The sequence below is a fragment of the Rhamphochromis sp. 'chilingali' genome, assembly GCF_963969265.1.
Source record: "Rhamphochromis sp. 'chilingali' genome assembly, chromosome: 2".
In the NCBI taxonomy this organism is placed as follows: Eukaryota; Metazoa; Chordata; class Actinopteri; order Cichliformes; family Cichlidae; genus Rhamphochromis; species Rhamphochromis sp. 'chilingali'.
This window is the reverse complement of record NC_137930.1, coordinates 28248603-28274165: the sequence shown is the minus strand read 5'-3', so window position 1 is coordinate 28274165 and position 25563 is coordinate 28248603. Positions and strand designations below refer to the sequence as shown.

The 25563-nt window shown below is 38.4% G+C and overlaps 1 protein-coding gene across 4 annotated transcripts in view; it reads left to right on the top strand.

Annotated features, from left to right (window-relative positions):
* Positions 1-3047: 3047 nt before the first annotated feature.
* The window catches only part of slc27a4 (solute carrier family 27 member 4), a 31008-nt gene continuing 8492 nt past the window's right edge, over positions 3048-25563 (top strand). Inside the window, exons 1-11 of one of the 4 annotated variants that reach the window (XM_080863573.1) lie at positions 3048-3083; positions 3211-3314; positions 11226-11317; positions 14883-15044; positions 16676-16886; positions 16989-17172; positions 18545-18703; positions 19625-19694; positions 19877-19968; positions 21179-21288; positions 22958-23167. In XM_080863573.1, coding sequence (XP_080719699.1) covers positions 11283-11317; positions 14883-15044; positions 16676-16886; positions 16989-17172; positions 18545-18703; positions 19625-19694; positions 19877-19968; positions 21179-21288; positions 22958-23167 — 1233 coding nt within the window. In that variant the 5' untranslated portion in view covers positions 3048-3083; positions 3211-3314; positions 11226-11282. Of the gene's footprint in view, positions 3084-3210; positions 3315-3539; positions 3635-11225; positions 11318-13098; positions 13506-13553; positions 14127-14882; positions 15045-16675; positions 16887-16988; positions 17173-18544; positions 18704-19624; positions 19695-19876; positions 19969-21178; positions 21289-22957; positions 23168-25563 lie in introns of those variants that run through there. The other 3 variants (XM_080863572.1, XM_080863574.1, XM_080863575.1) reach the window with 3 other exon arrangements.

Here is a 25563-nt window from a genome sequence, read left to right as displayed (position 1 = left end):
CCCCCGCGACCCTGAAAAGGATAAGCGGAAGCGAATGGATGGATGGATGGATTTTCATCCCTAAGACTCTCTGCTACCAATGTGGACATCACACTGGCTGCTAGAAATACAACCTACATTTAAAACCAACCATGAATTGATGAAACACTTTGCTCAAAGTATAATTATAACATACAGACATACACTGGCATTACCACTGTTATCTTGCTATGAAATCCAAGCAATTTATCATTAATGCAGTAATTTGTATATATTCCCTTAAATTAACAAAACTTAGACTTGGAGATAAATGATCTTGTCGGGAACAGAAACACACATCACTCTCTGATTTTTACTGCTGTGTCAGAGATAGGCAGAAATAGACATCCTCCATAAATCTCTCTTTCCCACACGCAGACACGACTGCATGCTGGAGCCATTACTGCCCAGTGTGTGTAATATTGCAATTTCTGAAAGGAGGAAAGGGCATTCCTCCTGTCTGAATTTTTCATTCCCCATGCTCTCTGTTTCTGTATAACAACCAATAAATAAGCAATGAATCCCGAGGACATAACACAAAATGGACTGGATTTTATGTCCACCACACCCCAACATCAGCTCCCCCTAGATACACAATTTGTCTGTCTTTCTCTTCCTGCTTCACCTGCTTTTTTGTCTCTGTGAAGACTTTTTCTATTTGATGTTTTTTTTTGTTTTGTTTTTTTAAGAGTTAAATCCTTTAATGTATCCCTCGTCCTTTTGTACTAACCCAGTGAACTGAACTGGAAAAAGTCTGGCCCAAATATGTGGTGAAAAGTGTGTGTCTGTGTGTGCGTGTGTTTTTGGATTGAACGTGACCTTTTGCTTTGATAATCTACCACAGATTTAGATTTAGAGTTCTGGTGGCTTTGAATCTATCTGAGAGGCAGCTTGTTTGGTGAGCTGTCTAGAGTAAACTCTATTTAGATTAGTCCATGAATATATGCCACAGCATATCTCTCTGATTATGCAATATTCTTTTCAGTCAAGACGTGTGTGGGTTGTTTCAGACAGGGGATGGGAGGGGACGAGGGGGATGAAAGAGAGCCTGTAAGTGCTGTGAAAGGAAATCAAGTGAGAGATGAGATAAAGAGGGAAATAATGGAGTCAACTTAAGCAGTACTTTAGCGCCATCTGATGGTGAGTGCAGACATTGGATCGTTGCAATATTAATATTTTTTGGTCATAAAGCAGGGGTGGACAATTAACTTTCTCAAGGGGGAACTTGAGAGATTGGGACTGTTGTGAAGGGCCCAACAATCAGCTGAAGTTTTTGATTTTAGCACCATTGTGCAGCCCGCCACAACAGTCCCAGTTTCTCATGTGGCCACTTGAGAAAATTAACTGCCCAATGCGTTTCAAGGAAACTATTCTTCGAACCTTTTAGACATAGTGGTGGAATCTGTGCTGGACGTGTGACTGGAAACATTAATTAACTACTGTTTTACTCCAATGACTATATCATTTTAGAATATATATAAAGCTCAAAGAGAATGTATATTTAAAAAAAGAGTCAATAAAAAAAGAAATTCTAAAAATATACACAATGGGGTCACTATGGACTGGCCCTGGTCACTCACTATGCACCCCTCAGGTGAACTCTATTGACATACTTGTACAACTACAAGTAAAATAAAGTCATACAATTTGTTAATGAAAATGTCCTTACAGTAACAGCAAGTTATTGGTGCAATAATTGGAGCAGGGTGGCTGAGGAGCGGACTGATTTTGGAGCACGTGGACCTGTTTTAAGTCTCTTTTGGACTAAAAAAAAAAAGGTCATAATCACTTGTAACTTGCACTTGAAACCGATAAAGTAATGTCTAAGCATGGATCAGTTTAAAAAGGCGTGCAAAAATGTGTTTTTTGCGAGATACAGGGAGTTATTATTTTAACATTTTCGAAATACAGCCACATTACATTACATTGCAAACAAATTTGAGCATACTGTGTGTTTAGGGTCATATATGCACACTGGTTCAACGACCTGTTTTAATGTTTTGTTGTTGCTTGTTTGTTTGTTTTGCAATGAAACAGGAAATTGCAAAATGAACTGAGTCCAGTGTCCCCTTGGTTGCCAGGCGGAGTTTACGTCAAATGAAACAATAATGTATAGAATGCAACAATGTAATTATAAATACTTAAACACGTCAGTATCTGTGGACAGTCATTAACAATAAAATATAAGGTATTACCCCAACAAATCACCTGAAACTGTGAGGACTTTGAGTTAACTCTGGGTTGACCAATAGTCTCTAAATCCCGCCTCTCGTTTTCAACAACCAATCAAATTACGCTATCAATCTGTTTACCATTAGCCGCGAACTGCAAACTTCCTTTTCCGTGTTCAGCTGTCCGATGTTGTATTAAACCAACACTAACACATATAATTCCTTAAGGCAATATGAACACGGAGCAGTCCGTTGAAACTATTTGTGAAAGTCACTGCCCAGTTTCGACACCGGAGGGAAATGACTCAAAGAAAGGACAGCTAAAAAGGTAACTGTGAGGATAGCTTACCATTGTTGTTAGCGTTAACGCCAGCCACCAACTACAGAGCAACTTGTATTTGCAGCCGAGCGGTTCATCTGGGTGCTTCGTTTATTCTGTTCACGTTTTGAGGCTTGATTTACATGTAAACTTTACGTGTTGTTTTCTTTCTTTTTTTCTTTTCTTTTTCTTTTTTGCTTAACACATCAAATAAAATAATTTGTAAAATAACAGCAAGCTTCTGTAAAAGAAAAACAGGCAATTTACTCGCAGGTATTATATTTTTAGCCATATCGTAAAATATAATTCCTGTCACCTAGCCAAAGCTCCAAGTTTAATGTTTTAAGATGAAGTTTACTTAACTTAAAACACAAGTGACATAATGTGTTTATTGTGTACTTAAACAATTGTCCGATCTTGAGTACCTTTACTGCAACTAAGCTATTGTTGCTGTTGTTGGCTTAACATAATTGCATCTAATTGTATCCATATTTTTTCATCATTAATTCATTCCTTCTTTTTGTAGAACTCCATTATCAAAGTTTAAGAAAATACATTCCCACTTCAAGTCACCTGTAAGTAGCTTTCCTGTCTTCTTTTTCACACACACACACACACACACACACACACACACACACACACACACACAAACAATCACCCATAGCATGCCACACATGCCTTATTCTGTTATGATTGTCACAGCTTCAAGTACTTGAGAGTGCTAAAGTCAGCCCTGCAGAGGAGGTGGAGGAGCTAGAGAGGAGAAGAGAGCAGCTGGATACAGAGATAGCACAGCTGGAGGCTGAGTAAGTACAGCTGTGTTGTTCTTGCTGTATTTCTGTCTTGAGGTCCAACTTGAATGCTATGGGTAGTGATGGTTCATTGAATCATTAGATGAACAGAACTCAGATTTAATCGTCCACCTGCACATAGCAGTTTATCTTTTTTAGATGTTTATAATTTTGTGCCTTTGCCTGCATATGACCTTTTGCATAAATCTGCTGAGACCATGCGTGCGTATATGTTTTTAGGGGCTATAGAGTAGAGGAGCTGGAGCATCATATTGATAAGTTGCATGAATACAACGACATCAAAGACATTGGGCAGTCACTCCTGGGTCGTATAGGTAAGAGAGAAAAAGAAATTTCAGTTCAAGCTTTAAGTAGCATTCAATGTATGTAGTAATAAGTGAAGCTTGGTAAATTAAAATTATAAAGGTATATTATTAATGATGTTATAACTGCTGATGTGAATATTACTGTGATTCAGTAATTAACATTCCCCCTGAGCATCAACTCTTGTAAACACTGGGCATAGTATTTTCTTCAAGTGATGAAAATGTTTATCAGTCACTAACACTATCTTATTATAATACACCAAATTTCTCTCTGTTTGTCCCATGACACTTCTTATCTATCTGAGGTACTAATACATCATCATGTTGCCTAACAGCCACTTACCTATCAACAGGCTTAAGTGACCCATTTTTAACATTGATGCATCACAACAACGTTATAAAACCACCATTTCAATTTAATTTCACAACAGTAACATCAATTGTATTTCCACAAATGTTACCTGGCAATCATCTAATGGACTAAACTGATATTTATATAGGGATGAATGCAGTAGTACCTTTATTTTTTTTTAGATGATGGGTCATGGACATGTTCCCTTAATCACACCTTTAATTTTAATAGAGCATTCTGGCGTTTAGGGTGGCACATCTAAACTTACCAATATTTTCCTACTCTGTGGAAAATCTGTCAGATTATGAGGCTATCTTATGCACAGCCCTTATCAGGTCACTCCACAGACTCGGTTGCATTCGGGTCTGAGGTCTGGCTGGGTCTTTCAAAAAATGTTAAAGTCATTCTTTTGTTTAGGTCATTGTTTTTGTTTTTTTGTTTTTAAACATCACTAAAACTGGGCATTTTAGCAGGGGTGTGTGGATCTTTCTATCCACTACACCTTCTTTACAACCATGACATGTGAAGTCCACTTGAATTAAATTTTAACTATGAGTGTTGGTTAATTTGCTGCATAACCATAAACGTACATTGTGATGAGAAGTGTGAGAGTATTAAAAAAAATGTAAACTAAGAATAGGGCTGAACGATTATGGAAAATAATCTAATTGCGATTTTTTGCCCCAATATTGCGATTGCGATGCGATATGCGATTATTTTTTTAAGGTATTTGTCTTCTGTATTATTAAACAAAGACAAGCAATACATCATATAGTATGGCCAATACTATATTACATTAATTTTAAACTGTTCTTTCCTGGAAGACAGACCTCTGTTATGATGACATGAGGTGATGCATGAATTGATGACTGACATTTTTATTTAACTTCTTCAATCACAACAGTATATTTGAACATACACAATAGTTTATTTTTAGCTTACAAACATCTGAGCATAAAGTGCTGACAAGGAACCCTGGTGTAAACATTAAAATGAAAGTCAGTACAATGTGCAGATTGCAGAAATATACATAAAAAAAATCAGTGGCTTTACCACACTCAGTTTTTCGACATCTGTGAACTACTAGACAGTCATTCAATTAAAAAATAATATGAAATAAATAAAACTAATAAATAAAAAATACACACATCTTACTGATCTCTGCAGTCAGTAACATTACACATAAAGTGCAAACATAATAGCAATTGTATAAACACACACACAAACACGCCTTTAAAGTTTAAAGGCGTGAAATTGGACGGTCTAGCCTTCTGATTAGCTAATCAGAAGGCTAGTTCTGATTAGCGTCACCGCTGTCTCGGTGGAGTTTAATAAACTCGGCCGTCTGCTTCTTGCTATCTAAAATATAACCAGACACTGGTGTAAATTCTCGACTGTCTCACACTTCTGTTTAATAAGTTTTCTGTTTGACGTTTAGTCAGCTGTGTGAAAACCAAGGAGGAACCCACCCGGGGGATTAATAAAGTTTTATTTTATCTAATCTAATAACTTTAATCTCAGCCAAACCGATTTACTCACGAACAAACAAAACACTGAAAAAAGCCCAACAATAACATTTTTAGGTTGTCTAAGTGACTTATATTTTACGTTTAACCCGAGCAGCGAAACTCCGCGGTGATCTGAAAATGATGTGCCGGGAGTTGTGCCGTTCTCGGCCGCATCAGTAACCCTCGAGCTCCCGGCTAGCTGTCGAGCTGGTGGGTAGCAGACGCCTCTGAAAACGTCGAAGCACTTTTGCAAATATGGGATATCTTGATAAACCGAGCAGATATTTGATGTTTACACAACTACTTTCTCGCCTGAAAATATGTTAAAAGTTTATTTTGTGACCCAGAAAGATTAGTATGAGTAATTTTAAAACTTAGTAGCGGCCGCCATTGCTGGAAACTGGAGTTTGGCTGGGCCGCGCTATGAATTCTGGGATATGGTAGTAATTTGGACAGCCTTCGGCGCGTCGCTGTGACGTAATCGGTCTACAAATGCGGCCTCAGGAGGATGCAGCCCATGAATTGTATAATATAATCGCAGTATAATCGCAGCCTTTGCGGTTAGAAAATTGCACTTGATCATGTCGCGATATTATCGCAAATGCGATATATCGTTCAGCCCTAACTAAGAATTATAATGGAAGATTTAACCTCCTCAGTCAGCCACTGGAGGGCAGCAAAGAGGGGTGTGCCTGCTTTTTTTTTTCTCTGTTGAAACAGAAGTATTTTTAGTAAACCTTATGCAGTAATTAATAATATGCTGCACATGGGATTGCTTATAAAAACTCTTTAGAAAACAAATGACTTGACTTTTAGTGGCTGACCTTTTTTTTTTTTTTAAAAGGTCAGCCACTAAAAATCATGTAGTTTTTGTGCTCAGTGATTATATTGGCTAATATTGAATGGGTTTCAAATTTGGTACTAACTTTTAGTAATTAAATTAATTAACTTGCATATCAGATAATGCTTGTACATCACTGGCATGCTGCCCACACATTTCTCCCCTTCTTGTGGAGTTCAAAAGGTTTTCTGACCAAAAAAGGAATTTCACCTTTTTACTAAAAGGGTAATTGTAATTTATCATAATCATAAGGGTTTTTTTGTATCCCTGTTCTGCAGCTGCACAAGGTTGAGTAAGTAGGGTGAAGTTCAGTTTTCATACTGGAAGGAGTTCTGGTGATTCACGGTCATGTCATACTACCTAAGGGTGTGTGTGTTTTATTGTAGATAAAATCTTGATGTTCCCTTCCCATTTTAGTCTGTGATTTTAAATGTACAGTGCACCAATATACTTATTTCCCACCTATGAACAGTCTGTGTAGAAAAGTTAGGTGATCTCTCATAGTAAAACTGTGCTGAGTTAAATTAGCATTCTCTTCAAGTTCTCTGTCAGTACAGTGAAGAGTCACGATGATAATGACTTCTTAGTGAACGGAGATGGCATTTCCCCTCTGACACAATAGCTGTCTTTCTCATCACCCGCAGGCTGACACACAATTACAATCTCTGTCTATAGATGCATGCATTCAGTAACACGTGCATATATATTCAAATACAAAGACGTGCCGTCATTCTTTCTTCTCCCTTCTTTCTCTCAAGCACACACTTTCACAAAAGCTCTACACTTAACGCAATGAGTTGCTGTTGTACTGTATGCTGTTATTCTGAGAGGGAGGAGTTGGGTGGGCAGGCCCTGGAGTGAGGAGACAAGAGGAGATGCCCTGCATTACCCTTTAAAGACAAATGTCCTTTGTCTCATGTCCATTTGTCTGTCTGTCTGTCTGACTGTTTGTCTGAGTTCATGTTGCTACTTAAAATCTTTCCCTTTTTTGCATATATTCACCACTTTAAGGTTTTCACTTCTGAAATTGCTGAAAAGGTGGTCATAGAATATAACAGAAAAATGGTGCAGATTGTGATACAAGCACCAAATTTGGCACAATTACTTGATTAGCTGTTTGAAAAATTAAGATTGCTGATTGGACACCAAGATCATTGAAAATCAGACATACAAGTTTAAACATCTCAGATTCATTTTTCCCATTATCAAGAGCCTAGCTGTAAGATATATATGCATATGTATTATATTATTTTGAAAGTAATGTTCAGTCAGTTTTGTTGTGTCTTTAGTAGATCAACACATTTTTGCAAACATTTTATTAACAACTACTTCAGCAATAAAAACAGCATAGAAAGCAAAAATGTTCATGGTGATAGTATCTGCCTCTATACTCATGTTTACATCCATACTTGGTCAGTTCCTGGCAGCATGCAGCTATTATAGGGAGTGTGGTCCATGAAACTGTACAGACTTCTTCCTCAGCCTTAGCCCAGCCCCAGATGATTCCTGCCTGGTAGGCAGCATGCTTTGCATGGTCCCTAAGGGCTGCACTTGATGATGGAATAGCTCTTCTCTCTCCATGCAAGGCTCACTTCTTACTCATGAACTTGTTTAGTCATACATCACTATGACAAAGTGCTTCAGATGATGCAGGTCATCGTCAGACGCTTCAGAAGGAGTCTAAGTTTAACAAAGGTTTTAATAATTTCATCACACATGTCCTTATGTCCGTAGGGTATTTGAAAGTAGAATGGGAGACAGAGCCTTCAGCTTTCAGGCCCCTCTTCTGTGAAACCAGCTCTCAATCTGGATTTGGGAAATAGACACCCTCTCTACTTATAAAATTAGGCTCACAACTTTTCTTTTTGATTAAGCTAATAGTTATTGCTGGATCAGGTGATCCCTGAGCTTCCACAGTTTGTCTCTTGTCCTGTCTTCTTCCCATCACTCCCAACTGGTCACGGCAGATGGCTTCCCTTCTCTAAGCCTGGTTCTGCCTGAGGTTTCTTCCTGTTAAAATTCAGTTTTTCCTTCCCACTGTCTACAATGCTATAATGAACACATTGGTGCCCTTTGCGTTAATGAATGAGCTACTGACGTCTAGTCAGAGTTGCATCTCTCGTATACCCCAGTGTCAGCCACCTCTTGGCTGAGACAGCATCTAGGCACTTGGTACTTGTGATTGCTACAAGAGGCCCTCTTGTAGCAATCACTGGACTACTGATTGTGTCAGATTCACAAACCTTGTTGGCTAGCAACTTGAACAACTCTGTTTTATTGCCGTCATCTCTGAGAAAACAGAAGTTTATCTATGACTTTATATGCCATCAATGTCAGAGCTATAAATGAAGTTCATCACATAAACTGGATCTTCTGTGTGCTTCCCTCACCTAGTTTAGCCCACGAACCAATGTTGTTGACCAGGGTATGCTGTGCACAGGCAACTTCTTGGGAGTCACAGATGACAGATAGTGGTGAGGACCAGTGTCAGTAGTTCATCCATGGGATGTGGCTGAATGCTGAAACAAAGGCACTGCTCCTACCTCCATGCCCCATTTACCCCATGCAGTAGCGCTACTAGCCTAATAATATACCAGAAAAGTAAGCAAATGCTGCATGCTTCAAAACATAGAAATTGACACAAGATAATGAAAATCAGTAAATTATGTAGCAATTAAATGCAAAAACTACTTTTTCATGGGTCATATTGGCTGCCTTCTTGAAAAATGTGATTTTCATGTGGCTAATCAGAAAATATTATTATACAAGGGGCCAAATTGTACCGAATTTGGTGTTTGCATCACCATTGCATGATTTTGGATTTAATTTGATATTATCTGCTTCACAATTAGGGAAATATAGCATTTACCTTCTCAGATGATTATTTTGAACATATTCAACATGCAGACTTTCTAAATCAAAACTTTAGTCTGTCCATTTTTCCTGGTACACAGACTCCTTATAACAAACGATGGCAAAGTTTATTTATCCCTTTAGCCCAAAATTAGTTTAGTATTCAGAGAGAGTTTTTTAAATTTTATTTCAAATTAAATGTCATGAGACTTAAGAGACAACAAGCAGGATGCGTAATTACTAAAACCTCCTTCCACCTTCTTAGTAAATGCTTAAATTAGATGTTGGCATTATCATTATCATCATTATTATTACCAGGCGCTATGCCAAGAATTTAAGTTTAATCTGTCATACAGTATCGTTAAAGGCGGATCTGGTAGGTGCCAAAGTTATCATTCATTGTGACATCCAGCATCCACCCCACAGCCGTTGCTGAAATAAGAACGAGTCCTGCAACAGAACATTGTCTCCACTGAGCCCTGAGGGGTGTACTGTGAAGCACAAATGAGTTAGCGAGTTGTAACAAGCCTAAAGCCATAAAGGTGGCTCTCTTTTACCGCGTTAGGTCACCATAGTAACTAAACACATAACCTGATTCAGAGTTATATTCCATTTAAAATCTGCTGTAGGCACCACATCTCAACTGATTCTTTCAAGACAACATGCTCCAAATTTGATTTTAGATTCTCTGCTTAAGGAATATGTTTATACTGTACTAATACCTCCAAAGGAAGCCTGCAGTAAAGTCACACAGCAAAGTTACAGCAGTGCAACATGCGCTGCATGGTCACAGGAATTTGCATGCATTCAATTGGTGATGTAGAAAATGTTTACATGTTTTATGCTTGAACCTAATCTTCTACCAAGTCTGTTTTACACTGCTGGAATTACAGGAAATACGCACAACATAGGTCAGATAATATATCACTCTACTTGTAGGCTAGTTATCAAGGAGAATATCAACTAAGGAAAATCAACTTCACTGTGACCAGCTAAAATCTAAAGTGGTTTCCACAACTTCTTCATCGTGTTATGGGATTGTGTCTGACATAAATGCGTTGTTGTCGTTGTTTTAAATGGATCCGTTTTGATGTTGTAATGTGGAGTGTTCATGTAAAAAGTAAATGGTAAAAGGTGTAGTAACATTTTGTCTCCTAGCATTGTTACCTATCACTCTTCTACTTTTACAGCTTTTTCTTTATAGACCTCTGTCTGCTGTTCTCCTGTCCCGATGTCTCTGTTGAAATAGGCGGCACTGAACTGATCCTTAAAAAGAAAAGTCAGCTGACATATCAGAGCTTGGCTATGTTGAGCTTGCTTTGTAGCACACGACTGTGGTGTCAACATCACACAGGTGGTCTTAGATTATATAAAGAGGCAGAAACACCTGAGACTGAAAGAACTATGCATAGTGCTCCAAGGTCACTGTAGTAACCTAAATGCCATGTGTATTGACTGATTCTGTTTTAAAGACAAAAAAAGAATAGTGAGGCCAAATGTTGATTGTACTTTTTTATTCCACTTTGCATAGTTTAATTTATCTACCTGAAAGCATTCTCACTTCATTTTTACTAACAAAACACTTTGAAACAATATTAATAGGTAATTTATTAAAAAGTATTTGCAGGTTTTTTTGCCGTGTGTGTGTTTTCATTTTTTGACTGTTGGATAAACAGATTCGTACTGACCTTGGCAGTTAGGGCATATAAAAAGTCTAATATTTGTTAGTTGCCTTTCTTTGCCAAGCACTTATCTATCAGGCTGGACCCGACATAATTCAGCATAGTTTGATTCTGTAGAATACTAACGACCCCAAGATTCAGCTAGCGGGGCTAAGTAACTGGAAATCTTTAAAATATTGGTAATAAAACACAATGTAGATTATCAATATCCTTTAAATACTTCTGTTCATACCCCTTTTACCAAGTGCAAGCCTCGTCTTTAGCCTGATTAATTATTCGGTGCTGTACTCTTGGCCTGTTCAGTGTTTTGTGGTTTGTTTGAAATGTAGGCTAGAGGGAGTTGACCCTGTAACCTGTCTTGCAGCTGCTCTGAGAGGGACCACCACACGAGATCTCTACGCTCACTTTGGTTTGGAACTGGATGACTGAACAAAAAGAGAAAATGAAAATAAAATGGTGAGGACGGTTCTTCTGACAAAGAAAACTGCAGGAAAAAAAAGTTAAAGACCACAAACTTATTAATAGATTTGATGTCCCCTTTTTTCTTGGTTAACAATTTTGATAATGAAAGGACACTGGGATTTTTCCATTATGCTGGCATGGTATTTAAAATAGTCTAGCTATTCAAACCTTTCAGTGGGTTCATTCCAGTCTTTCAAGATCTGTCTGTGTGTACAAGGATGTAAATGCTGCTGAGGGTTAATTTAAATGTTTGAGCTTACCTAAATAGAACTAAAGTAAAGGCCTGTCTGTACTGGCTACTCAAATGGCAGTCGTTTTCTAACTTTGCTTGTTTGGTTTGTTATTTACAGAAAAGATAAGAATACTGGAGTGTTAAACTGTACTACCAGTAAGTGACATGAATTTAATAAATGAGATGCTTAAATATCACAATTTATAAAGATACACCGTCTTTTTGTTTCAATTCACATCCTTCACCTAATTTAAGAAAGGGTACTGGGCAACTTTCACAGATATTTATAGTTTCCTGTCTGTCAGCACTTGAACTTCTGAAAAACAAAAGCTCTGGTGGACTTGATGTACCGAAAAAAAGCATAGCATGCATAATACAATCTAAGAATCAGTGATAAGTGTCATCTGCTATCAAGAGTTTGACAACGCCTGTGATACTCTCATTAACTTGATTGGCATCTGTATCTGCTTGTGAAACTGAATGGAAATCTATCACTGGCAGGTCGAAGCTGGTCAAATTTTCTTGCCCTGATAATTGCATCTCTTTATCATTCAGCTAAGATCTCAAACACTAGTGTGTATGGGATAGCAGTATGATAATTGTGTTGTAAAACTTATCACCTTTTTGTGACTCCTTGGTATTACCACAGATCGAGTCCACTATTTGACCCAAGGTTACACTTAACATGTTTTTTGCAAGAATTTCCAAACAAGTCTCTCCTTGTCAGATCTCTCCGGGACCACTGGGAGCGCGTCCTTTGTTGACCTGCACCAGTGGCTCTCAACGGCCTGCTATCGTAGACTTTTGTAATCCACCCTGGTTATGCAGTGCAATTCAAGAGATGTCACGTTGCTAGTATAAGCACTGTGTAAAATGTCAACGTCCTTGTGTTCTGTAAATGTAGACAACAGGACATTTCTTGGCTTGAAGTTGCAGCAGTCCGTAAAGCAAAAACAATTATTCACAATTATTCATGAGCCAACATGTAGTATAGAAATTGTTTGGTGCCAAAGTTTTATTGCAACACTTGAGAGCAGTTCTGTCTGGCTCAGCAGTCGTACATTTAAGAATGTATGTGACATCTACGAGGAGTTCAAATAACTTAATGTTATTTTCAATCAACCTAGCCTTTGTACTGAAAAATGGCAAGTTACAGATGTTATAGTAGATCCGAGTCCTCTCTGGAACACAGGACGGGTTAAATCCTGTCGCTATTGTTCGAAAACCTGCCCTTCCTAATTCCACAGTCCTCCGGGAGCTCCTGTGTTGACATACATAGGCTTAAAGAAAATTTCTAGCAGGTCGCAGCAGAGTAATGAGTGAATGGCATAAAGAGGCGTACTCATTTTGCATCAGGGCCTTGTCACAACCACGTTGAAACTGCTGCGCGTGCTGGCCTCGTTAACTGAGCTTGCTGGGCCACACCGCATTTCCTGAACCGCAAACACCCGCCTCCTGCTGGATGTGACGTAGAAAAAGATGTACATTCATGTTCTTGATTGGCTGTTGCACCCGTCCGTCAACTCTTATTCCTGATTCACTGATTTGACGCTGACGGCAGTGGGCGGGCGCAAGTAAGAAAATTATAAGGTCATTTGAATTACGCCTGCTAGTGAGCTTATCGGCTACAATGAAGCCAGTGATAATATTGATGATTATGACAGTGAACGGATGATGATCGTGGGATCAAAGTCGACGGAGACTGCCAGGCGATTTCGAAGAAGGAGCAGCGGGTCGTTGTGATATTAACAAAGGGGGGGGATCCCAGTGCTTGTGTCAGCCCGTGTGCGTTTCTCTGTCAAGCCGACCGAGCGGCGGTGAAGAGCGGAGGGAGGGAGAGAGTGGGGGGGGCGACCAGGCTAGCCTGTAAGCCGATCAAGGTGGAATTGCACACAACGACTTTCACGTTTGGGATTTCTGCGTACCTGCATGCTGTGAAGGAGGTGCAAGGTATGTAAACGGAAATGGGTCCCTGCCTCAGCCCAGATCGATCGGCGTGGTGTTTGAGGGACCGGTCCGTTTATTATTCGCCAGAAGAAAGGAGAGAGGAGCAGCGGCGGCTCGTCATCTCCTTGTCAGCGATTAACCCGCTGACGGGACTCGGGGTGTCCGATGTTTACATTTGAGACGGCCATTTGTCCCCGACAAGCAAACCGTGCGATTACACCATATGCCTCATCTTCATCTCCTGAAAGAAGCTGCTCATGGTGTCACGCTGTCCGCTTCCTTTAAGCCGATGCGCACAATACGCTGCGCATCCTGTTTCCCTGGCGCGCCTGTTACCATGATAACCTATATCAGTTTGATGATTTTGGCCAACGTCGTTGCAATAAAAAAGGCTTCGTCTGAAATGCACATGGCATGGTTAGTGAGGTGTAACCTTGCCAACAGTGGGTTGAGCCTTCCCCCTGTCGTTGCCACAGCCTCTACCGCAATGCTACGCGCCATGAAAATTTCCGGGTTCGGCATCAGCGAATGATGAAGCTCTTTTCTTACCGGGAAGTGGCCACCTCTCCCCTTAATGCATCTCTTTCCCTCGAACCCATCACGTCGATCTGTTTGAGGTTCAGGGTAATGTAATCGTCCACACAGAGCTCTCCTCTGTGCTTGTTTATATTTTAGCAGTGGAGTTATTGAATTTGCATGATGGAGCTAACATCATCACAATTACAGCCAGATGTATGGAGGCATTGAGGGGGTTATAAAATGGCCTTTTGATGATGATGAACTGAAATCAATCATCTCTATATGTATTGTGCTTAAAGGCTATTTAAAAAATAACAAACATGGGTGTGAAGATATCATTTACTGTTTAGGCTTATCTTCCTGGCTGTATCAGGTGGCAACTGGGAAACTGTGTCAGCATGTGCTGTCTGCTGTCACTTTAGACTGTTTGCTGTGAATTCAGAACAGAGCCTTTAGGCTTCTTTTTGTTTTCTCCTTCAAGCAAGAAGAGAAAATTTAAGGGTTCCACCCAGCTTAACACATTTTATAAATGTTTTACAATCTCATCTGTAATCATGAATACCCAGAGGTCACCCAAGACTCTAAATTTCCGCTATTTCAAATGGTAACCCTTCACCGCAACTTCAGTCTACCAGAGCTGACTCAGTGGATTGAAATGGACTGCAGATATGTAAACAAAACCATAGACCATAACATTGTTAAGGTGTTGAGTTCTAAGGAAGTGGATTCAAAAATTCTGTTTGCTCATATAACGTGCACGTAACCTTTCAGTCATTTGGCCTGAAATGTTTGTGATCAGTAGATACAGAGGGGGCTGGCAGACCCTTCTGTATCTATTTATATGTGTTTGCATTCTTTCAGGATGATGCGTCTAGCATGCTGCACTGCCCTGCTTTTTGTGTTGAGGCTGCTGGTGGGCTTGCCCTGGTACCAGGTTCTTCCAGCCATCCTGATCTTCTATCTGGGAAGTGGAGGATGGAACTTCCTGGATATCTTTGCCAAAACAGTTGGCAGAGACTTACAGTAAGCATTGGAATTATGTTTGTTTGCTAAATGCAAAATCATAAAATTGGACCATAGATGCATTATGTCTTCCAAATCATTTGGCATGAGCTATGTCACTTTTAACTGTGACCCAGTGGCCAATTTCCTGTAGTTTTGGCTCTGAAATTCAGACAGAGTTAAATGTGACCTCAATAGTCACACAGTGCTAAATCTGCAAAAACAGGAGAAATCCATGCAAGTTGTTTCACAGTTGCAGATAAATTCTCATCTTCACCACATAATTGTCACGAACAAGGGTTAGTTCCTAAGCCCTTGTTAAGAGCTGGCTAGATATTCCTTCTGTACCTGTTTCTAAACACGCAATCTCAAATATTTAAGACAAAAGGTCCAGAGGACAGAGAGAAGGGTAGGAGCAAATGTTTTAAGTGGCATACCTAAAGCCAGTATTTACAAGTGGAAACTGGCATTGTAGTTGGTTTGAGGTTAACTTCCTTTTTTCCTCAATAGCTGCAGTAATCTTAAAACAGGAAATTGTAAATTATCTCTTTAGGGGAACAGCGACACAATAATCTACCCATTAGGGATTACTGCCATTCAGGGACCCATTATATACAAAGGTCACCCAGTTTTCTCATGATTAGAGAACGAAATATTACTGTTTGTCCTCCTTTTCTGTTAAATTGTCATAGAAAATGTACTAGCCACATCTAATGTTTAGTCTTGTTTATACATTTTATTATCTTTGCTTCTGGCATCTGCTTGATTAGAATTATGACGTTAAGTTGTATTATTGATCAATTGTATTATTGTCTAAAGTGTCAAGGTTAGAAAGACTCTGTACAGCATTGGATCTTAACGAATCATATATTTCACACAGTGACTCACGAGCTGTTGATGAGGCATTTTTGTGTGACAAAGCTCAGGTATATACATTGTAAGAGTCACTAAGGCATTAGAAATAAATAGGCTATAGTTTTATAATGGGTACTGTTCTTAAGCAATAGATCCGTATGAGTAAGAAAAGGCATGACAAAAGAAAGTAATTAGCCTCAACTAGCTGTGCAACAATAAATGCTTATCTAGACCATCATGAAATAACTCTCTTATGTAATGATAAGCATATTGTCGCTACCTCACTCTAGCCAAGAAGTACTTTGGCTTATTGTTTTTTTTATGACATTTCTGTAATTATTCACTGCTCAGGAGATTGACCACTACCTTTGTACCACAAATGTAAAGTGCTGAGAATTGCCATTCATGCATAATTTGACCTTGTGGGCCTCCAAGCCATATCTGTTGAAATATTTTATGCTTTGTAATGTGGTTTGGATACAGTTCGCAATACATTCAAGTACAGCTTCTTTAAAAGGTGGTTTATGTATTTTTGCAAAAGGGAATTTGGTGGATCGTTAGACAAATGTTTGTTGCCAAAAGACAGGATACATCAAGTTGTCTTTGTTCATTTCTCAGATCTATTGATACATGGTGTGGATTTAAGCAGATGAGCTGCAAATGTTAATGCTAATGTTTGTTTGTTTTTAAAAGTGCAAAAAAATAACAGCAAATTATGAACAGTGAAATGGCTAATGTTGCTGGGAATCATTAAGTTATTTGTTCTCTTACAGTAATGTTTTCTTTTGCTCCTTCAGTGCAGCCAGTGTTTTACTGCGGGTGAAACTGAACGTCAGGCGCCACCTCAGAGAGAAGAACACTATTCCCAAGATCTTTGCTGAAACGGTGCACCGTCATGGGGACAAAACAGCGCTCATCTTCGAGGGCACTGGGGAGAGATGGACTTTCCGACAGTTGGATGAATACTCCAACAGAGTGGCTAACCTGCTATTGGAAAGAGGCTTTAAGGTAGATGTACAACACAATAAAGCTTCATTAAAAGCAATTAAGCAAAAGCAAATCTTTTTAAAGTTATATTACTGTCTTTTTTGTTTTTGTTTCTGCCATTAGGAAGGTGATGTGGTGGCCCTTTTCATGGAGAACAGATCGCAGTACGTGGGCATATGGTTGGGCATGGCTAAAATTGGAGTAGAAGCGGCTCTCATCAACTTCAATTTAAGACTAGATGCTTTGGTCCACTGTGTCACCATCTCCAATGCCAAGGCTGTGATCTTTGGTTCAGAGCTAACTGATGGTAAGAGCAAAGAGGGCAGATGAAAGTTGGATAGATTCGAAAGTTAGACGAGAAAGCTGAGGCATAACAGTCTGTACAGCATCGTCATATGCTGATGAATGCTGTTCTGGTTCCTGTGCAATAAGAGAGGTGAGTGGTGAGGTGAGACAGCCACAGAGGTCATAAAGACAAATGGGTTTTGGAGGAGGTGTTTCTTCAGTATCAGCCAGTAAAGCTTTAAATGACTGATAAACACAAAGAAGGGATAAGGTAATGAGGGAGGGACTGCCACTAGTCTGCAGTGTCCAAGGTCTGAGCTCTGCAGAGAAATGTGTTGCATGATAGGAGGCAGATAAAAGGCAGAATCACTGTGACATAGACACGTCTGATAGTACAGTGTTCAGGTCAAATCAACTGAGGGTTATGGTTTTTGTTAGGGGCTAGATCAAACCATTACACACTGTTTTAAAATCATGTTGGTTTTTATACATCATCATTGAAACAAATATATTGTTTCAATTAAATTAATTACAGCACCTAAAAAAGTAAATTGTGCATATTCCACCTAGGTTACACCAGCCTTGACATTATATCTGAAATACTGTCAAATAGATAAAACAAATGAAAAAGTCATTTTCACTTGCCAGTAAGATTAGGATTGTAGTGAGTATTAAGTTAAATGCCATGTCATCATATTTGTGTGTTTTGTATGTTTGACATTGCGTGAATTAACTCTCATTTTGCTCACTCTACAAACCTGCAAACATGCCTTTGTATTACCTGAGCTTGAACTCTCATTATCTAAAACTGCCACAGCTCGGTAGGATGGTCAAGTATTATTTGTAGATGTAATTCACTCTCCTCTTGGTGCCTTCTTGGGTCCCTGCCCAATATGGAAAGCCCTGATCTCAACAGCTATAAAGAGTGAATGATTTTTGAGCTGGTCACTCTGAGATCGAGGGAATAGGCTCTGTACTGGGTAATGGATTTTTAGTGTGTTTTATGCCTTTAAGTAATTGGAAACACAGCTCTTTTACAGAATAGGTCAAAATTCAAGCTACTAGCTTTAGTGCCTAGGCATGACATAAGGCTTTTGGATCTTTTTTCCCCTCAGGTGAAATACGAGAGCCGTTTCGATTTGTTGTTTCCCTTTTTTGCCTGATTCACTTCCTTTTACATATATATATTTTTTGTGACACTGTACCTTTAACCTTTAACCATTTGTATATATTGTATTTTACACCACTCTCTATACTCTTTGTTTTGTCACTGATTAAAGTTTGCAAAGGATGCAAGCTTTCTTGTATTTAAATGTTGAACAATGTGCAGCTGTCTTGTGATAAGGATACGTGACATGTATTTGATGTATTTGAATTTGTTTCTGTTCTCACAGCTGTGTCTGAAGTCCATAGTTCAATGGGGAAGGCAGTGCAGATGTTTTGCTCTGGAGACTGGGATCCCAAACGAGTCCCACAGGGAACAGAGTGCCTCGAGCCCCTGGTGGCTGGTGCCCCTTCTCATCTACCCCCTCGGCCAGATCGCAGCTTCGTAGGTAAAAGCACCGTGTCCATGAGATCTTACAACCATTCAGGATCTGGAATTTTCTTTTTTTGGTTTAAAGTGATATCTTCTTGCAGGTTAAGGAAAATGTCACTGAACAATGCTGAATAATGATTTTTCTGGTTATCAGTCATAAAATTATGAAAAAATCCTAGCACCAACTCTAACTAAAACAACATACCAATTTCAGAAAACTATTTGTTTGCATTTTTGTCTCTCTAGCTGCACTGACTACTTGGCAGGTGTCGAGTAATATTTTTGGATCCAAGGAATGAGTCACAGTCATGTGAAATCAAATTTCTAAACTTATATTGACACAAAAAAAACAACTTCCACTGAAGCGAATTGTCAAGAATGTCACTTTTTTCTGTTTGATATATTTCTTACCACAAAAAAGACACACCCTTTTAACTATTTCTTCACATAATGCACTATATGTTCATTAAATGAAGAATTTGTGTAATTAATGATATGATGGGCACAGGCAAATAAGAGTTATACCTATCATTAATCATCTCCCTTTGTTTTATTTTGATAGATTTAGGGATTTACTGATGACTTGTCACGAGGCAACTAAAAGTATTGCCTTTTTAAGACGGTGCAAAAGGGAAAACAAATGGAATCCACAATGTTCACAATCAAGTCATGTCATACTGCTTTTTTCTGTCTCCATGCTTCAGTTCTGTAACTTAAAAAAGGACTTTATAATTAAAACTGTGAATATTCCTGTAAATAGAAATGAAAGGTGAGTATTTACCCTCCTGCAAAACTAATCAAAAGTGAGGACTCAGCAGTAAATTAAAAGTAAACATTTAAACTACGCATACATGTATAAGTATAAGCACTCAAGCACATGATAAACCCACTCATACCAGATTCTGCTATTGTCTTACTCTCTCTGTGCTGTTTTCAGATCGCCTGTTCTACATCTACACATCAGGAACCACTGGGATGCCTAAAGCAGCTATTGTTGTGCACAGCAGGTAGGAAGGAGGCAAACAGACACACAGGAATGCAGCTGTTCTCTTTGTTGATCCATGTAGCTTTCATCTAAAGAACAAGCAGTGTTGTTAAAAAGTGAGAGGAATAAATAAAACTAAATGCTTTTGTATTTGCTCATTTGACTTTTTTCTCTTTTTGTTCGTCACCCCGCCCTGGTGTTCAGGTACTATCGCATGGCAGCTTTGGTGTATTATGGCTTTAGGATGACATCAGACGATGTATTGTATGATTGCCTTCCACTTTACCACTCTGCAGGTATGTCTGTTAAAAGAACATAAAAAGGTAGGAGGTGTTTTAATCTACGAATGAGTTGGAGTGTTTCCTCCAAAGTTTGATTAATACATTATTCAGAAAATCGTTGCTTTTTTCTTGGTTTAAACAAAACTGTGTCAGTAAAGACCTCCAAAAAGGAAGAAACTCATTCACCACCTGTAATCGTTTAAAACAGCTGATAAGAGGAATGTTTTAAGACCATAAACATATAAAAGAGAACAAACCCCAACAAATATTTTCATTTAATCATCCCAAAATAATGAAATATAAATAAATGTAAGAAATTGATGTTCTACAAAAGGCAACCACATGGCGAGATCCTAAATGAACAAATGTGAGCAAAACTAAATTTAACAGCCAATAATATTACTGCTAGTTTGAGGACTGAGGTGTTTGATCAAAATAGTTTTGCTGTAATCCAGCGGAAAATGTGAGAGGAGTCAATGCCAAATACTATGCTGCATCTCTGTTTATTTGCTTTTAAGTACATTAAAAGTGGAAAATATTTTGTATGTAATGTTTCCATCAGTTGTTAGTGGGATACTTCTTAATAGCAAGCACCCACTTTACAGTATTATTTGCGCTGTTTGTGCTCTTGACCATGAAATCAAAATGTTACGATGCTTTTATTTTTTTTAAGTGTTAAAGTTAAAAAAAAAAATTTAAAAAGGTAATTTCAGCAAATTGCTAGGTGATTGCAAAACAACATGACTATGATGATTGTAATATCATGTATACGGAGGTCATTTTAACCTGTTGCTAGGTGGTTGCTAGGCAACATGACAACATCTTAATGAAATAAAATCTGATAAGAACCTTCAGGCGGTGCCAAGCTTCAAGTTTGGTTCATCACCCTGTGATTGTGTGGGAGGACTTGGTGGATAATAAAAACAAACATAGATGTAAATTTTGTCTATTACAGTAAGATACTAATTATAACTCTTCAAACTTGGAGAGACTTCACTGGTTCATGTTTTCTTACTACAATGTTGTGTTGTAATTTTTGCAGATAGAAAGATTAATTATAAAAGGCCAGTTTGCAAATGCTAATATGTCAACCGTCTCTAACTCTTAGCTATCATTGTTCAGTTTTCTGGAACGTAGATAGCGATATCTACGTTCATCTGATAATTGCTTTGGTTTAAACAGTTTTTGCTTATTTTTTTTTAATTTTTTTATTTTTTGTCTAAAGGAAACATTGTGGGAGTTGGCCAGTGCCTAATACACGGCATGACTGTAGTCATCAGAAAGAAGTTCTCTGCCTCACGGTTCTGGGATGACTGTGTCAAATATAACTGCACGGTAAGCATGTTGCACAGTCAGGTGAAAAACAAACTGCACCCTCTTTCACTTCTAAAGTTTTGTATACCACAAAATAATTTTTAAAAATCTGTTCCTTTCAAAGTCTTATCATTATGTAGATGCAACCTGAGATGAATAACAACGCAGGACACATTGACACATCACCATGACATTATTTATTTAACAGAAACTTAGCTAAAATGCAAAAGGTTAGTTTAAAAACTAACCATGATTCAGTAGCTTGTAGAACCACCTTTAACAGCAATAACTTTAAAGTAATCGTTTTCTGTATGACTTTATTAGTTTCCCACATTGTTCTGAAAGAATTTTGGCTCACTCTTGTTCACAGCGTTACTTTAGTTCATTGAGGTTTGCAGGCATTCGTGTACGGCTCTGTTATGGTCGTACCACAGCATTTCAGTCAGGTTGAACCAGTTTTGGCAAAGCATTAGCTTTCAGACATTTAGTCTCATATTTGACTCTAAAATACTTTGCTTTACAGAAGAGTTCATGACTGAGTCAGTGACTGCAAGGTGCTCAGGTCCCGTGGCTGCAAAACAAGCCAACATCTCGTCATCCCTTAAAAATTAATGTGAGGTGTTTGTCGCTGTGGCATTATGGCCAAACACTGGAGACATGATGGTCTCATCTGTTTAAAGCACACTGGTCAAGAAGTTTTGATGATTTTTCAGAAGCAACATTGCAAAACTAAACCGTGTTGCTATATTCTTTACAGGGAGAAAATACTTTTTCCTGGCAATGTTTCCAAACAAGCCATACGGCGCAGTCTTTTTCGAAATGCACTGTCATGACCTTTAATATTTCACATGCTAACCAAGGCTTGTAGAGTCTGAGATGTAGCTCTTTGGTTTTTTGCAGTTACTTTGAGCATTCACAGTCTGACCTTTGAGTGAATTTGCTGGAACATCCACTCCTGGAAAGATTGGCAAATGTCATGAATGTCTTCCACTATAATCTTTCTTACTTTATAATGATGGACTGAAAACTATTTAGAAATAGCCTTATAACCATTCCCAGGTTGATATGTGGGTAACGATTGCTTCTCTAAGATCATTTTTCATGTCTTTCCTCCTTGACTTTGTGTTAAGACATACCTGAATGCTCCAGACCAGGAAAATATTAAAACTTCTACTTTTATAGAGGTGCTCAAACTTGGTGATGACCAGTTCATCAAGTGCATTTGATTAGCAGCACTCAGCTGCTTCTTACATAAGGGCGTACTTAGTTTTTCACAGCACTGCTTAGTTTTTTGTTACATAAAGTTAAACGGTAATGAGTTGATGACCATCTGATGTTTTATTTAATAAATGAAGCTAATATGAAGATTTGCTTAGGACAAGAAGATTTTCTATTGTTATCTCCTGCTACATGAAGCCTTAAAACTGAAACAGGGTGTCCCTGTCACAGATTTGATTTATTAGGTACAACACAGCGGCACATTACAATCTCCTTTTTGAGAATATGTCTCTATATCATGTCATTTTCAGTAAAAATCCTTTAAAGATTTAATATTATCCCCGTAGCTCTTTCAATTCTTTGTCCAACCACTGTATGCTTGCTGTAAAGCCATTAAGCAGTCTTTTTTTTTTTTTTTTTTTTTTTAACTTTTGTCTCATTACTGATTGTTTTTATTCCCATTGTCCTCCAGATTGTGCAGTACATTGGAGAAATCTGCCGGTATCTATTGAACCAGCCAGTTCGTGACACAGAGCGACAGCACCGTGTGCGCATGGCACTGGGCAACGGCCTGCGTCAGTCCATATGGGAGGAATTCATGAACCGCTTCAACATTTCACAGATTGCAGAGTTTTATGGAGCCACAGAGTGCAATTGCAGTCTGGGCAACTTTGATAACAAGGTAGGAACATGTCTCCCAAAAAAACTGGTGATGTTGAACTGGCAAAATTTTATTTCATTATGAATCCAAATGTTTAAAATGGCATCACTGTGGTAAAGTATTGTCTTTTAGAATCCCAAAGACTGCTTAATCAATCAAGTTGCATAAATTAAAAAAAATAATTCAGAGGTTTTTGTTTTCATTAATCCTCTAAGGTCACAATATTAAACATAACAGCACCTTGTAAGCTGCTGTAATACAGATAGGTCTATATATAATTGGACACTGACACAAGCTTTGTTATTTTTATCTGTTTACTAATAGATATTCAAATTATCGTTAGTTATAGTTATAGACTCCCAGCTTTCGTTTGAGGGTATCCACATTTCCACATAGCCACTGTCTTTTTAAAGGGACCAAAAGTAACTGGACAATTGACTGAAAGGCTAGTTCATTGACAGGTGTGGGCCAATGAAATAGTATTTGTTATGTCATTATCGATTAAGCAGATAAAACGCTTGGAGTTGATTTGAGGTGTGGTGATTCCATTAGGGAGATTTTGCTGTGAACATACAGCATGTGGTCAAAGGTGCTCTCCATGCAAGCCTTCTGTAAGTGGCAAAAACAGAAAAAACACATCGGAGAAATTGCTGCAATATTAGAAATAGCAAAATCTACAGTTTGATACATCCTGAGAAATAATTCACTGGTGAACTCAACAATGCAAAAAAGACCTGGACACACACACAAGACAGAATCATTTCCATGGTGAAAAGAAATCCCTTCACAACAGCAAACCAAGTGAACAACACTCTCCAGGAGGTAGGCATATCAATATCCAAGTCATAAATGGAAGACTGCATGAAAGTAAATACAGAGGATTCACTACAAGGTGCAAGCCACTCTTAAACCTCAAGAATAGATTGGACTTTGCTAAAAAATTAAATAAAAAATCTTTTTTTTAAAAACTAGCGGAGTTCTGGAAAAATATTTTTTGGAAGGATGAAACCAAGATCAACCTCTACCAGAACGATGGCAAAAAGAAAGTATGGAGAAGGCCTGGAACAGCTCGTGATCCAAAGCAACCACATCGTCTGTAAAACACAGCGGAGGCAGTGTGATGGCTTGGGCGTGCATGGCTGCCAGTGGCACTGGGACACTAGTGTTTAGTGATGATGTGACACAGGACAGAAGCAGCCAAATGAATTCTGCTCAAATCCCACTAAATGCACTAAAATTGATTGGGTGGTGTTTCATAATAGGGCTGAACGATTATGGAAAATAATCTAATTGCGATTTTTTGCCCCAATATTGCGATTGCGATGCGATATGCGATTATTTTTTAAGGTCTTTGTCTTCTGTATTATTAAACAAAGACAAGCAATACATCATATACTATGGCCAATACTATATTACATTAATTTTAAACTGTTCTTTCCTGGAAGACAGACCTCTGTTATGATGACATGAGGTGATGCATGAATTGATGACTGACATTTTTATTTAACTTCTTCAATCACAACAGTATATTTGAACATACACAATAGTTTATTTTTAGCTTACAAACATCTGAGCATAAAGTGCTGACAAGGAACCCTGGTGTAAACATTAAAATGAAAGTCAGTACAATGTGCAGATTGCAGAAATATACATAAAAAAAAATCAGTGGCTTTACCACACTCAGTTTTTCGACATCTGTGAACTACTAGACAGTCATTAAATTAAAAAATAATATTAAATAAATAAAACTAATAAATAAAAAATACACACATCTTACTGATCTCTGCAGTCAGTAACATTACACATAAAGTGCAAACATAATAGCAATTGTATAAACACACACACAAACACGCCTTTAAAATTTAAAGGCGTGAAATTGGACGGTCTAGTTCTGATTAGCGTCACCGCTGTCTCGGTGGAGTTTATTAAACTCGGCCGTCTGCTTCTTGCTATCTAAAATATAACCAGACACTGGTGTAAATTCTCGACTGTCTCATACTTCTGTTTAATAAGTTTTCTGTTTGACGTTTAGTCAGCTGTGTGAAAACCAAGGAGGAACCCACCCGGGGGATTAATAAAGTTTTATTTTATCTAATCTAATAACTTTAATCTCAGCCAAACCGATTTACTCACGAACAAACAAAACACTGAAAAAAGCCCAACAATAACATTTTTAGGTCGTCTAAGTGACTTATATATTACGTTTAACCCGAGCAGCGAAACTCCGCGGTGATCTGAAAATGATGTACCGGGAGTTGTGCCGTTCTCGGCCGCATCAGTAACCCTCGAGCTCCCGGCTAGCTGTCGAGCTGGTGGGTAGCAGACGCCTCTGAAAACGTCGAAGCACTTTTGCAAATATGGGATATCTTGATAAACCGAGCAGATATTTGATGTTTACACAACTACTTTCTCGCCTG